Source organism: Caretta caretta, chromosome 2, assembly GCF_965140235.1.
Source record: "Caretta caretta isolate rCarCar2 chromosome 2, rCarCar1.hap1, whole genome shotgun sequence".
NCBI lineage: Eukaryota > Metazoa > Chordata > Testudines > Cheloniidae > Caretta > Caretta caretta.
In genome coordinates, this window is record NC_134207.1 from 197973256 (window position 1) to 197988272 (window position 15017).

At 42.1% G+C, this 15017-nt stretch overlaps 1 protein-coding gene across 7 annotated transcripts in view; it reads left to right on the forward strand.

The window, feature by feature from the left end:
* Positions 1–15017, forward strand: part of NEK10 (NIMA related kinase 10) — a 180765-nt gene that overhangs the window by 12052 nt on the left and 153696 nt on the right. For 5 of the 7 annotated variants that reach the window (XM_075125735.1, XM_075125731.1, XM_075125734.1 and 2 more), the window contains exons 4-7: positions 1704–1837; positions 3582–3680; positions 11632–11716; positions 12910–12951. In XM_075125735.1, the coding sequence (XP_074981836.1) occupies positions 1704–1837; positions 3582–3680; positions 11632–11716; positions 12910–12951 (360 nt within the window). Of the gene's footprint in view, positions 1–1685; positions 1838–3581; positions 3681–11631; positions 11717–12909; positions 12952–15017 lie in introns of all 7 variants that reach the window. The other 2 variants (XM_075125730.1, XM_075125733.1) reach the window with 1 other exon arrangement.

Sequence of the window (15017 nt, forward strand, 5' to 3'; positions counted from 1 at the left end):
CTATTACCAGCAAGAGAGTGGGCGGGGGGGGGGGAACCTTTTGTAGTGATAATCAAGGTGGGCCATTTCCAGCAGTTAATAGGAACGTCTGAGGAGCGGTGGGGGTGGGGAAATAAACATGGGGAAATAGTTTTACTTTGTGTAATGACACATCCACTCCCAGTCTCTATTCAAGCCTAAGTTAATTGTATCCAGCTTGCAAATTAATTCCAATTCAGCCGTCTCTCCTTGGAGTCTGTTTTTGAAATTTTTTTGTTGAAGAATAGTCACTTTTAGGTCAGAAATCAAGTGACCAGAGAGATTGAAGTGTTCTTCGACTGGTTTATGAATGTTATAATTCTTGACATCTGATCTGTGTCCATTTATTCTTTTACGTAGAGACTGTCCAGTTTGACCAATGTACATGGCAGAGGGGCATTGCTGGCACATGATGGCATATATCATATTGGTAGATGTGCAGGTGAACGAGCCTCTGATAGTGTGGCTGATATGATTAGGCTCTATGATGGTGTCCCCTGAATAGAGATGTGGACACAGTTGGCAACGGGCTTTGTTGCAGGGATAGGTTCCTGGGTTAGTGGTTCTGTTGTGTGGTGTGTGGTTGCTGGTGAGTATTTGCTTCAGGTTAGGGGGCTGTCTGTAGGCAAGGACTGGCCTGTCTCCCAAGATTTGTGAGAGTGATGGGTCGTCCTTCAGGATAGGTTGTAGATCCTTGATGATGTGTTGGAGAGGTTTTAGTTGGGGGCTGAAGGTGATGACTAGTGGCGTTCTGCTTTATCTTTGTTGGGCCTGTCCAGTAATAGGTAACTTCTGGGTACTCTTCTGGCTCTGTCAATCTGTTTCTTCACTTCAGCAGGTGGGTATTGTAGTTGTAAGAATGCTTGATAGAGATCTTGTAGGTGTTTGTCTCTGTCTGAGGGGTTGGAGCAAATGCAGTTGTATCGTAGAGCTTGGCTGTAGACGATGGATTGTGTGGTGTGGTCTGGGTGAAAGCTTGAGGCATGTAGGTAGGAATAGCGGTCAGTAGGTTTCCGGTATAGGGTGATGTTTATGTGACCATCACTTATTAGCACCGTAGTGTCCAGGAAGTGTATCTCTTGTGTGGACTGGTCCAGGCTGAGGTTGGTGGTGGGATGGAAATTGTTGAAATCATGGTGGAATTCCTCAAGGGCTTCTTTTCCATGGGTCCAGATGATGAAGATGTCATCAATGTAGCGTAAGTAGAGTAGGGGCATTAGGGGACGAGAGCTGAGGAAGCGTTGTTCTAAGGGTGGTAGAAATACTGAGCATTTAAAGTTGAAATGGCTGAGTCACCTAATACAGATAGACCTCTAAAGTGACAGGAAATATTGTACCTCTGTACAGCTGTGTAAGTGGGATTGACAGTAACATTTCTGAAACAGTGTATAATGTCAGTGGTTTAATACAACCTGTAGCAGGCTGGCCTGGAGGGTCACTGATCTCAAAATTTGTCATATTTGTTCATCTACCAGTTTGATCCAGCACTGTGTTGGATCAGAGCATTAAAATAGCTTTGTTTGTATTGTGTGATGTATGCATTACCTTTATAATGGCAATTGTTGGATCTTAAGTTAGACAGTATCTGAAATCCCAATAAGAATTTGAGAAGACAAAAGCTTTTCTCTGCTTGATTACTTTCTATATACTGTTTGCCTTATGCACAGCCTCCCTTGCATTTGCAGCTGCCAGCCATTAATTTTGAAACTGCTCAAAATACTATGACCAAGTCAGAACAATACACCAACAAGACTGATGGACAAAGAAGCCGAGGTCAATGGCAAGAATCAACTGAAGCTGTTGAGCTTGAAAACTTTAGGTAAAGATTGTACCTTTCTTTTAATCAAATATGCAAAGTATGGATGGAGCATGAACTTGGAGTTCTAATCTTAACTCTGCTTCCATGGGTTTAAATCACACCTTTAAATTTACAACAGTTTTTCTTCTTATCTTATTAATGATGGATTTTTAAAAAATAGCAAAGGTGAGGTTAACAGTGCTAAAGATATAACTGATACTTGCAACCCCAGAATCTCATGCTTTTTAAGTGGTAAATGTTTGAAGGACATATTAAATCATACATATTCACTTCTAAAGGAAAGAATAGATATGTGGTTTGCAAAATGCAATAGATAATCAGATTAAAGGTTTCCCAAGGGCAGTTTGGCAGTTCAGATTGCTGTTCCATTTAGGATTTTTTTATTTGCATTGTTATAAACACAGGAAGGAATCATAAGATACCTAAGGTAGAATCTGATGTGTTCTTCTGATGTTGTGTGTTCTTAGGGGCACCCATTATTTAAATGTATATGGTTAAGAAAGTTCTGCCAGCCATGCTAGCTGAAAAGTTGAACATATTGCATTTAAGTGGTTGAAATGCTTTGTTATATCATCAGGGTTGTACTGTGTAGAAGTGTCGTGGCTGTGCAAGAGAACGAGCACACACAACATCAGAAAAATCAGGAGGTTGGATAATCAGGGGATCCTGAGCACATTCTTCAAAGTCTGTTGGGCTTCCTCTTCAAAGGATAGAAGACGTGCAGCTGCTAAGATTTGGAGGACAGAAGCACCAATCTTTCAGAGTTTAGAAGCTTTGTTCAAACCTTGGCAGACACATCGGACCTCTTAGCTAAATGAGAGTTGAATAATTGAGATCTCAGTGTTTTCATTTTAATTAATTTTTAAAACATCATATAAAATATTAAAACATCTCTAAGTCTAACATCATTAGGAAATGTCAGAAAGATGAAATACGGCTTTTTTTAACCTTCAAAAACCCCCGTTATGTCAGATTAATTCTGCTTCTGCTAAAAAGTGCTACATCTTCTAAACATTTAGGTTAATAGCATGTGTGTTTAATTATTATGAATTATTGTCCTTCAAGACCTTTTCTTCATGACTGTCTGGTCCCTGTCACTGGCCCAAAATGGTTCCGTGCCACTTCACTCTCGTTTGGCATTGTTATTTATGTAACACTTCAAGCGTGCATCATGCTTTCCAGACAGAAGGCACTGTTGCTGCCCCATAAAGCTTACACCATACATTCAACATTACATAATAAAAAGTGATGGTAGACAATAGGGTGGGAACTGGAGTAAGATTAGGACCATGCGACTTAGGATCATGCATTAAGTCAGCAGTTCAGAATCATGTGTTTAGCTTTTTCTGTATGCATTTTGCGATTGGTGTTTCTTTTAAGTAATTTGGTTTTACCTTATGAGTATTTTTTAATACTGTTAATGCATCTGAAAGTGTTATCTTTCAGTGAGTAAAAAAAGAGGGGCAGAGCTGGAGCCACAATACCAGTAGTGACAGTGTATGAAGGCAGTTACCGAATGGCTGCTCCCACTTGCTGCTGCATAGGCTGTTGAGATCTGCTAAATGCTAATTTAAATAAAAGTAGTAGGCATGTTAGTCAAACAGTTTGTTATCATACACTATTATAATCTCAACAATTAACTGCTAATAAAGTCTGTTTTCTCCTCATTGACTTTCAGTAATCTAAACTTATCGTACTACAATGTAATTAACAAAACTTCATTTTTCTTCCTCGGCCCCCGCAGTATGAACTACAGGAATGAGAGACATTTTAGCAAGCACGCTCAACACAAACAGTTTCAAGAGATCTTTACAGCTTTGGTTAAGAACAGACTTATCTGCAGGTAAGACCATGTGATACATGTAGGTCTGTAATAGAGGAGACTACTCATTTGCTTGGATTACACAGGGATCCAAGAAGAGAGAGTAAGGTGTGGCTTGTACATGCCAGCAACGGTCCCTGTGGTATAGAAACTGTTGGTTTCACAATATGGGGCTGGGAGATCTTTAATATAAAAAAACCTGGGTCTCCCAATCTAAATCTGGGCAGATGATGATAATACTTCTCTGCTTCTTGAGTTCATTTACACACTGCGAACCTGTTGTCTTAAAATTCTGTAATTTTTTTGTTGGAAGTTGATTCTTTGATTTCCCCTGTTATTGATGGCATGCCCATCTACAGAAAAAACAGGCTCCAATGACATTTTACTCATTTCAATTGCATCAGCACTGTAAAACTACTCATACTTACTTGACCATTGAAGGCTGATAGAGGGGAAACCCTTTTCATACCATTTCTCATAGAATTATATCAAAACTTCACATGAAATTGTAAGGACTGGCCTAACGGTCACAGCTAGGCTCGTGTCCAGAGGTAAGGATGGCCAAGGTAGGGATCAGAGTAATTGCTAGAGCCATGATCAATAAGCAAGAGTGAGAGTCAGGCTGGGGTCTGAGACTGGATGTTAGAGTTAATTACCAGGATGGAATCAGGAGACAAGAGCCAGGGTCAGAGTCAGGCTGGGGTTAGAGATTTGAGATCAGAAGCAAGATGCAGTCTGGAGTTGCCAAAGGCCAGAAGTCTCTGTGTTTTGTCCAGGAAACTTCCTGGAGTGCCCTCCAGGATTAAATATTGCATTTGGCCAATCAGAGGGCTGCAGGGTGCTGTCACTCTAGACCCTTTGAGCAGTACTTCCTGCAGTGCCTAACCGTCACTGTGCTCAATAGATGTAGCTCTGCATGTCCCCCGCCATCCTCTCCAGTGGCAATATGGGAATGTCAGCCATCCCAGGCTCCACAGACCTGGGTTCTAGTCTCACAGATCTTTACAGAAATAAGTGAAAGATATTCAAGAAAATATGGGCACTGAGATTTATTTTCTGAAAGAAATGTATACTTTATATTTAAACAAAATTTTCTATTTAAACCCCAGGCGAAACTTTCAAAAAACACCCAAGTGATTTAGGAGTTTTAAGGCCAGATTTATAAAGATATTTAGGCACCTAAAGCTCCAGTTAGATGTCTAGAGGGATTTTCAAAGAACCTAACCAAGTTAGTCACCCATCTTCCGTTGAAAATCATGAAAGTCAGTGGGAGTTTAGGAACCTAACTTGCTTGGAACCTTCTGTAAATTCCACTAGATGCCTATCTGCATCTTTAGACATGTAAATACCTTTGTAAGTCTGGTCCTACTTTTCATTTTCAGCAGTGTTTTATGCACTTAGGAGGCTAAGTCTCCTTGCAATGGGACTGGCCATTTCTGCACTGCAGACTTCTGGGCTGACATAGCTCTTCCAGGAGTCATTCCTGACCAACACAGCTGTATTGACAGAAACCCCTAGCGCAGAGGCAGTTATACTGGCAAAACTACACTTTTGCCAGTATATCTTATTTTGCTCAGGGCAGTGTGTGGAATAAACTATGGCAGTAAAAGTGCAGCTTTGCTGGTATAGCTGCATCCACACAAGGAGCACTTTGCTGGTAGATACAGAGGTATAGCTATACCAGGAAAAACTCTCCTAGTGTAGACATAGGCTTAGGTTCCTATGTGCCTAAGTCACTTTTGAAAATGGGACTTGGGCCATGTCTATACTATGAAAGTACTCCGATTTTACGAAGTCGATTTTTGGGAACAAATTGTAAAAAGCCGAGTGCATGCGTCCACACTAAGCACATTAATTCGGTGGTGTGAGTCCACAGTACCGTGGCAGGCGTCGACATTCCGAGTGGTGCACTGTGAGTAGCTATCCCACAGTTCCCGCAGTCCCCGCTGCCCATTGGAATTCTGGGCTGAGCTCCCAATGCCTGATGGGGCCAAAAATTTGTCGTGGGTGGTTATGGGTAAATGTCATCAGTCAACTCTCCTTCCCACCATGAAAGCAACAGCAGACAATCATTTCGCGCCCTTTTCCCTGGATTGCCCGAGCAGACGCCATAGCACGGCAAGCATGGAGCCCATTCAGCTCACCGCAGCAATTATGACCATTGTAAACACCTCGCGCATTGTCGTGCAGTTTATGCAGAACCAGCACCTGAAAAACCAGGCGAGGAGGCAACGGCAGCGCAGTGATGAGGACATGAACACAGATTTCTCTAAAACCGCTGTCCCCAGCAATCTGGAGATCATGGTGTTACTGGGGCAGGCTCATGCTGTGGAACCCGGGAAACAAGCACAGAGTGGTGGGACCACATAGTGTTGTAGGTTTGGGATGATTCCCAGTGGCTGTGAAACTTTCGCATACGTAAGGGCACTTTCATGGGACTTTGTGACTTGCTTTCCCCTGCCCTGAAGCGCAGGAATACCAAGATGAGAGCAGCCCTCACAGTTCACAAGCAAGTGGCAATAGCCCCATGGAAGCTTGCAACGCCAGACAGCTACCGGTCAGTCGGTAATCAATTTGGAGTGGGCAAATCTACTGTGGGAGTTGCTGTGATGCAAGTAGCCAACGCAATCATTGAGCTGCTGCTATCAAAGGTAGTGACTCTGGGAAATGTGCACGTCATAGTGAATGGCTTTGCTGCAATGGGATTTCCTAACTGTCGGTGGGGCCATAGACGGAATGCATATCCCTATCTTGGGACTGGACCACCTTGGCAGCCAGTACGTAAACTGCAAGGGCTACTTTTCAAAGGTGCTACAAGCACTGGTGGATCACAAAGGATGTTTCACCAACATCAACGTGGGATGGCCGGGAAAGGTACATGACGCTCGCATCCTCAGGAACTCTGGTGTGTTTAAACGGCTGCAGGAAGGGATTTACTTCTCAGACCAGAAAATAACTGTTGAGGTTGTTGAAATGCCTATAGTTATCCTTGGGGACCCAGTCTACCCTGGCTCACAATGCCCTGGCTCATGAAGCCGTACACAGGCACCTGGACAGTAGGAAGGAGCTGTTCAACTAGAGGCTGAGCAAGTGCAGAATGGTGGTAGAGTGTGCATTTGGACGTTTAAAGGGTCACTGGCACAGTTTACTGACTCGCTCAGACCTCAGCGAAACCAGTATTCCCACTGTTATTGCTGCTTGCTGTGTGCTCCACAATCTCTGTGAGAGTAAGGGGGAGACGTTTATGGTGGGGTGGGAGGTTGAGGCAAATCGCCTGGCTGCTGAATATGTGCAGCAGACACCAGGGCAGTTAGAAGAGCACAGCAGGAAGCGCTACGCATCAGAGAAGCTTTGAAAACCAGTTTCATGACTGGCCACGGTACTGTGTGACACTTCTTTTTGTTTCTCCTTGATGAAAACCCGCCCCCTTGGTTGACTCTAAATTCCCTGAAAGCCACCCGCCCTTCCCCCTTCGATCACAGCTTGCTTGCAAAGGAAATGAAGTCACTATCGTTTAAAAAACATATATTCTTTATTAATTGATTATAAAAATAGGGAGATAACTCACAAGGTAGCCCGGGTGGGGGGTGGGAGGAGGGTAGGATGGAAGGAAAAGGCCGCTTTAAAACGTGTTGAATGACAGCCTTCTGTTGCTTGGACTGTCCACTGGGGTGGAGTGGTTGGGTGCCCGGAGCCTCCCCCCACCCCGTGTTCTTGGACATCTGGGTGAGGAGGCTATGGAACTTGGGGAGGAGGGAGGGCAGTTAAACAGGGGCTGCAGCGGCAGTCTGTGATCCTGCTGCCGTTCATGAACCTCCACCAGATGCCGGAGCATGTCCGTTTGATCCCGCAGTAGCCCCAGCGTTGCCTCATGCCTCCTCTGATCTTCCTGCTGCCACCTCTCCTCACGTTCATCGGCCACTTTCCTGTACTCTGCCATTGTGTCCTTCCACACATTCTGCTGAGCTCTGTCAGTGCCAGACAACTGCATGAGCTCAGAGAACATTTCATTGCGCTTGCGTTTTTTTCGCCACCTTATCTGAGATAGCCTTTGGGACGGAGGAGGGAGGCTTGAAACATTTGCAGCTGCTGAAGGAAAAAAAGGGAGTGAAGTATTTAAAAAAATACAGTTTACAGAACAATGGCTATCCTCTTTCACGGTGAGCAACACTATTCACAGTACATAGCACATGTGGTTTTGGTACAAGGTCGCATTTTGCATCTTATATTGAGTGCCTGCAGCTTTGGTGTTAAAGATCACACACGCAGTGCCAGGCAACAGAATTCAGCTTAGAGGCTGCCATGGTAAGCCATAGTCTTTTGGCTTCTGCAAACTTCATAACAGCAGCGCCCTCCTCTCCCATACCAAGCAAAGCACGTTGAGTTGGCCATTCAGTGAGCTGTAGCTCACGAAAGCTTATGCTCAAATAAATTTGTTAGTCTCTAAGGTACCACAAGTACTCCTTTTCCGTTTAGTGCTGCGGTTTTCTGCAGCAGCAGAAAGCAAACTAACCCCCCATCCCTACTCCAATTCTTTGGGATGATTGCTTTACCCCTCACCCCACTGCGTGGCTGGTATCAGGGAAGATCCCTGGTAGCCAAACGTGAACAGCTCAGTGCCAATGGCCCCTCCCACCGCGTGGCTAACTGCAGAGAGGATTTCTTTTCAGCCACAAGCAAACAGCCCAGTAGGAACGGCCACTTCTGAATGTCCCCTTAATTAAATTTCCCTATTTCAACCAGGTTACCATGAACGATATCGCTCTCCTGAGAATAATACAGTGAGATAAAGAACGGATGTTGCTTGAATGCCAGCAAACACCGGGACCACACGCTGCCAGTCTTTGTCATGCAATGATACCAGATTACTTGCTACTAGCATGGCATGGTAAAGTGTCCTACCATGGAGGACGGAGTAAGGCTGCTCTCCCCAGAAACCTTCTGCAAAGGCTTTTAGAGAACCTCCAGGAGAGCTTCATGGAGATGTCCCTGGAGGATTTCCGCTCCATCCCCAAACACGCTAATGGACTTTTCCAGTAGCTGTACTGGCCACGAATGCATCCCAAGTCCTCAGGGCTACTTAATCATTAAAAAACACTTGCTTTTATAACATGTATTATATTTAAAAAGGTACACTCACCAGAGGTCCCTTCTCCGACTTCGTTGGGTTGGGAGGGTACTTCAGTCAGGGTGATAAAAAGATCCTGGCTGTCAGGGAGAATGGTGTGCTGTGTGCTCTCCTCAAGCTCGTCCTCCTCCTAGGACCTCATCTTCCCTATCTGCAAAATCCTCAGGTATGGCGGAGAGTACCCCATCATTGGAGTCCACGGACAGGGGTAGGGTAGTGGTGGCGGCCCCCCTTAGAGTTGCATGCAGCTCAGCATAGAAGCGGCATGTCTGGGGCTCTGTCCCGGAGCGTCCATTTGATTCTTTGGTTTTCTGGTACAGTTGTCTGAGCACCTTAAGTTTCACGCGGCACTGTGTTGCGTCCCTGCTATAGCCTCTGTCCCTCATGGCCTTGGAGATTTTTTGAAATGTTTTGGCATTTCGTCTTTTGGAACGTAGTTCTGATAGCACGGATTCCTTTCCCCATACAGCGATCAGATCCAATACCTCCCGTTTGGTCCATGCTGGAGCTCTTTTGCGATTCTGGGACTGCATGGTCACCTGTGCTGATGAGCTCGCCTGGCCAATCAGGAAATGAGATTCAAAAGTTCCCGGGGCTTTTCCTGTACACCTGGCCAGTGCATCCGAGTTCAGAGCACTGTCCAGAGCGGTCACAATAGTGCACTGTGGGATAGCTCCCGGAGGCCAATACCTTCGAATTGCGTCCACGCTAACCCTAATTTGAAATGGCGATGTCGATTTCAGCGCTAATCCCCTCGTTGGGGAGGAGTACAGAAATCAGTTTTAAGAGCCCTTTATGTCAAAAAAAAAATGCCTTCGTTGGGTGGACGGGTGCAGGGTTAATTTGATTTAAAGCTGCTAAATCCAACATAAACTCGTAGTGTAGACCAGGCCTTATACTCTCAATTCACTTAGGCACTTTTGAAAATTTTAGCCCCCTTCTATTTTGGGTACAGTGCAATGTGTCATTGTGTTCCTGTAGAGGAACTCTGAGACAACTTCATTTGCTGATAATTCAAGGAAACCGTATGTTATCTCTTTCCAAACACTATTTATGCATTGCGACATACCTAATTATTTCTGACTTTTTTTGTTTTTCCATCCCTTTGATGATGTTATAATGAAGTAAGTACCTTGTATTGAAAATGAAAGACCTGGATAAGGTTAATAATGCTAGCATATATTAATAGCCCTGTGAAACCAGTAACACAAGTGCAGTCACAAGGGGATTACATGCTCTTTTGTAAGTACATTGCTACTCGTATGTTGACAGCCTCTCTTTAGAACAACTGCCATTGCAGAAGGTCAAAGCCTCTAGAGCAGTGGTTCTTAACCTTTACTACAGCCTGCACCCCTTTGGTTTTCAAAATACGTTCTCGCACCCCTTATCAAAAATCAAAATATGTTCTCGCACCCCTTTTCAAAAATCGTTGAAATAGGTCAGTTCTTTAAACCTAGATATATATTTTGTTTGTATATTACAGTAATCATTTAAAAATGTATAATGTTAACAGATACATAGGTTTGATGAAACAAAGTAGTTGTACTTACCTGCCTGTGCTTAATTTGTGTTTTCGATGATTTACCTTCAAAAAAAATCTGGCCTATCTCGCACCCCCAGAAAGGGCATCTTGCACCCCCAGGGGATGAGTGCACCCCAGGTGAAGAACCACTGCTCTAGAGGCTGCATCGGATAATTACTACCCCTGCAGGGGAACATGAGAGACAGATTGCCCTCTTAAAGCCTATGGATTCTGTCAGGGGTCTGGGCCTCCTGAAAAACTGAGACTTTAAGGAATCACTTCTTAAGGCATGCTGAAGAGCACTCCTCTTCTATTCCACACACTATTGCCAAACAGAGAATAGAGGTCATTTTACAGCATATAATAATATTTTTTATTTACAAAGCACAACCCCCCCCCCCACACACACCTTGCAAAAGCATTCTGTGCAAGCCATCAATTCTCCTTGAAAGCAAAGCACCACTTTTCTGGGGAGGCAAGTGTGAAAACCTAGGATAGAGCCACTACTCTTAACAGAGCTGGGATGCAAAGAGGCTGTCCCAAATAAGTTGATGCTGGAGTTCTATTTGCATCTATTACAGCACAGCCGTTATTGTTATCAAAATATTTTTAGCCATTGGCTTAATTCCCAACAGCAAATGATAACAAGGGAAGAGAACTGCCATATCACGTAGGCTTATTCTGTTTCTGGATAACTTGTCCAGAGAAATACAGATACACATCCCTTTATAGAGAGATATAGATAGATACTCACCCCTTATATATATGGAGTGTGTATCTATCTATAAAAAGGTGTGTGTGTGTGGAGGGGGGGTGTCTAAAGATTTTTTTATAAGAATGTAGAATATATAACTTTCATAGACAATGGAAAACCATTTGTTTGTATCCTATCTTGAAAAGTTATAGCTCAGTGATACTCAGTCCTGGAACTTGGTCATACTGTTTTGTCGAGGTGCTTCACTTTAAGCACACAAGCAGCCCTATTGAAATCAGGGGGACTACTTGCGCTTAAAGATCAGCATGTGCTTTTCTGGATTAGGGCCTGAGTGAATATTGTGTCTATTAGGTGTAACAAGTGATAGTTAGTAATGTGCAGTTTAATGAAATCTAATGTGTTCACAGGGAATTCATATTGTGTCAGCTAAGTTGTATTTATCGTGCTTGAATACAAGTAGTATTAAAATATGCTGTTTTGTTAAAATATTCTTAATCTCATAATGACTCATGACCAAAATTGAAAAACTGTATTATGTATGTTCACTGTTACGCATTTGTTATTGTCTCGGGTTTATAACTGGATATTTTTGATGTTTCTGCTACAGGGAGTGGGTTAATCGAGCCCCATCCATCCATTTCCTGAGAGTACTAATCTGTCTGAGATTATTAATGAGGGATCCATGCTATCAGGTTGGTTTGCCAAAATATCGTTTCTTATTGAAAGACAGAACACATATAAACTATATATGTAATATGAAAACATAACAGTAAACTACAAACATTCAACAAAACTCCAGTAGTGAAAGTTTAACCAAGTTAGAGTACTGAAACTGCAAAACTGTTGCAGTTGATACAAACATTTTGCTGTATACATGTGCCTTTTGCAGAATGCATTTATTCAACTTCTGATATTTCCTGTACAGTATCTGTAGTCATTAAGTCTTAATAAGAACATAGGAATTGCTATAGCAGAAGAGATGAACAGTCGAGTCTAAGAATCCTGTTCCTGATACTGGCCAACTCTGTAGAGAGACATATAGAACCCTCACAATGCAAATGCATTACTTGTAGAAACCTATAAAATTGGGGGAAATACCATCCTGTTCCCACTGGTGGTCATCTGGTATTCTGAAATATAATGACTGGGTGCCATTAATAGTATCATACCTGTTATGATTATAGATTGTTCTTCATATGGGTTAAAAAGGTTTAAAAAAACTGGGCATGTTTAGTCTTGAAAAAAGAAGACTGAGGGTGGATCTGATAACAGTCTTCAAATACGTTAAGGACTTTGATATAAAGAGGACTGTGATCAATTGTTCTTCATGTCCACTGAAGGTAGGACAAGAAGTAGTGGACTTATCTCCAGCAAGGGAGATTCAGGTTAGCTATTAAGAAAAACTTACTCTAAGGGAGGTAAGCTCTGGAATAGGCTTCCAAGGAGATTAGGAAATCCCCATCACTGGAGGTTTTTAAACAGATTGGTCAAACACTGGTGAAGGATAGTCTAGGTTTACTTGATCCTGCCACAGTGCAATGTGCCTGGACTTGATGACTTCTTGAGGTCCCTTCCAGTCTTACATTTCTATGGTTCCATATCTCTAATCCTCTTTAGAAACTTAAGCTATTTGCTTCAGCATACTGCAGTTCCATGCATTCTGTAGCTTAATCATACATTATTGTCCCAATTTTCAGATGTTCAAAATTAAATGTAAGCAGCCTGATTTTTGAAGGTGCCAAACACCCACAAATTCCATTAACTCCATTGTGCTTTGGGAAAGCTCAGCACTGCCAAAAATAGGCCATTTATATTAAAGTACTCATTTGTCCCAGTGTCTGTGTTATGACAAACTTAATTAGTTTTCTTCTTTATTTTTGTTCAGGAAGTGCTCCATAACCTGGGTGGGATTGAAAACCTAGCCCAGGTAAAATATTCTTTATTGTTTTTGTCTCTTATCTTACACAATAGTTTGTTTTTGCAAAGGAAAGAATGAAATGTGTTGTAAAAGTGTTATTCTGTTGGCACATGGAGAGAAATAAATTTGTTCTCCGATTAGCACCTGGATAAGTACATGTGGTTACCCATTATGCCCAAAGCAACTGTACATGTAATTTAGTAGGGTGCACCAATGACATTTTCTTCCAGCTAATTGGATTAGCCAGTAGCTAGTTTGCTAAAGTGAAAAAGACTATTAAAGGTCAACACATGTTTGGCTCAGTCATGAGAATAAGTTCTAGGATTTTGAGGGAAGGGTGTGTAAAGTCCCCAACTGACTTCTCTGAAGGAATAACAAAAGTGACAGAAACACTATTAGTTTGAAATAAAAGCACACTGAAAGGACTGTTTTTCACAGATTGCTGTGCTTTAATTAATGAAGTCTGTCAGGTTTTGGTTTTTTTTATATCGTTGCTTCCTTTGCATAGCATTCCATGTTGCTGGATGTGACTTTGGTCATGGCAAATTAAAAGAAAAGTCTCTGGGCAGTTGTTGTGAAAAGGACAAAATAAACAGAAATATAATTTTGAAAAAAATCAAAATGCATAACATTAGTTTTGTTCTGCACAAAATAGTTTTTATTTGTCCAGGTTTAATTCTTGCAGACAAAAAGGGTAGCACATATTATGTGATGATAGAACTGTTTGGAACACAGAAGCTAGCATTCTGGAATACAGCGTTGATTAATTTAGTCTGATGATCCAGGGAAGCCAAAAAGCCTTTGTAATGCGTCTTATGTTAAAAGTTTTCATTTTCCATTTTGTGGGAAGTAAAAATGGAATCCTGGTAAAAAAGCTAAAATTGTTTGACTGTTGGTCATGGGTGCATGTCTGTTGCTCCCACTGTGCCCGCATTGGCTCTCCGAATCTAAACAAAATCAATTTCAAAGAGTAAAGCTCTCACTTGAGAGTACACTTGTGCGTCCCACTCGTGCTATCTTGGTGTTGGTATTGAATCCTTCCTCTCGATTAGATTCCCTTTATGCTCAGGGTTTAAAATATTCAGCTCTTAAGGTTCACAGTGAAGTTTGCTCAGGTGTTTACTGTCACATCAAATTGCCCACATACAGATATCTCCAAATGTCAGAAGTTATTGCTATTTTTTTTACACCATTAAATCCATTAGTCTAATGGCAACAGTGCGGCTATGTACTGTGTGTTGTATTATAGGGGCAGCAGTTGCACTGCTTATAGTTAAAATTACATAATAGTTTTCATTCTAGCCCGTTTTCACTTGCTCATAGCTTTCTGAAACTTTCACCTTCTGTGCTGAATATTTCAGACTTGGTCTCTGCCTGAAGGTGAATTATTTTTAGAAATGAAATCTTAGCAGTATGATATTTCACTACAGCACTCAGTTACTAAGTTGTTGCTGAGAGGTTAGTAGAGGCTCAGAGGTTTTGTGTATGAAGTATGGGTGTGCAGATTAGTAAACTGGTATTAGTGAGGGTCCATTCTATGTTAATTTTGCTTCTAGAGAGAAGAAATCATAAGTGATTGTGAACTTCCAGCACAGATTGTGAAAGACTGACACCCTAGGATATGCTGTTTTGGGTTATATGTTTATAGCCCCCATATTTCCTCCCAATAGCTTTCATAAAAGTCATGTGGAGACCTGTCTAAAACTTTGGATTCTGAAATCATTACTATGTGCTGCCTCATCAATATTCTATGACATTTAAATTGCGTAGCTAGCTGGTTGTTTGAAAGAAAATTGCACTCATCTTACTTAAGGCAACAGTCTAAAAGAGTAAACTCATGGCAGAGATTCTTCTTAAAACAGACAATGATTGGTAATAGTCTTACCAGATACTGGTACACACCACAAAAGCACTGCACATTTCAACATGGTTTGTAGCATAACCCTTGACTGTGTCTCATTATGAGAAATTTGCTCATTTTAGATGCAAATATGCCTTTGTCCAGGAAACATCTGGTATGCTATGAGTGTCACTAAATTATTGATATCAGAAATGCTGAGCCTTAAAATGAAGTT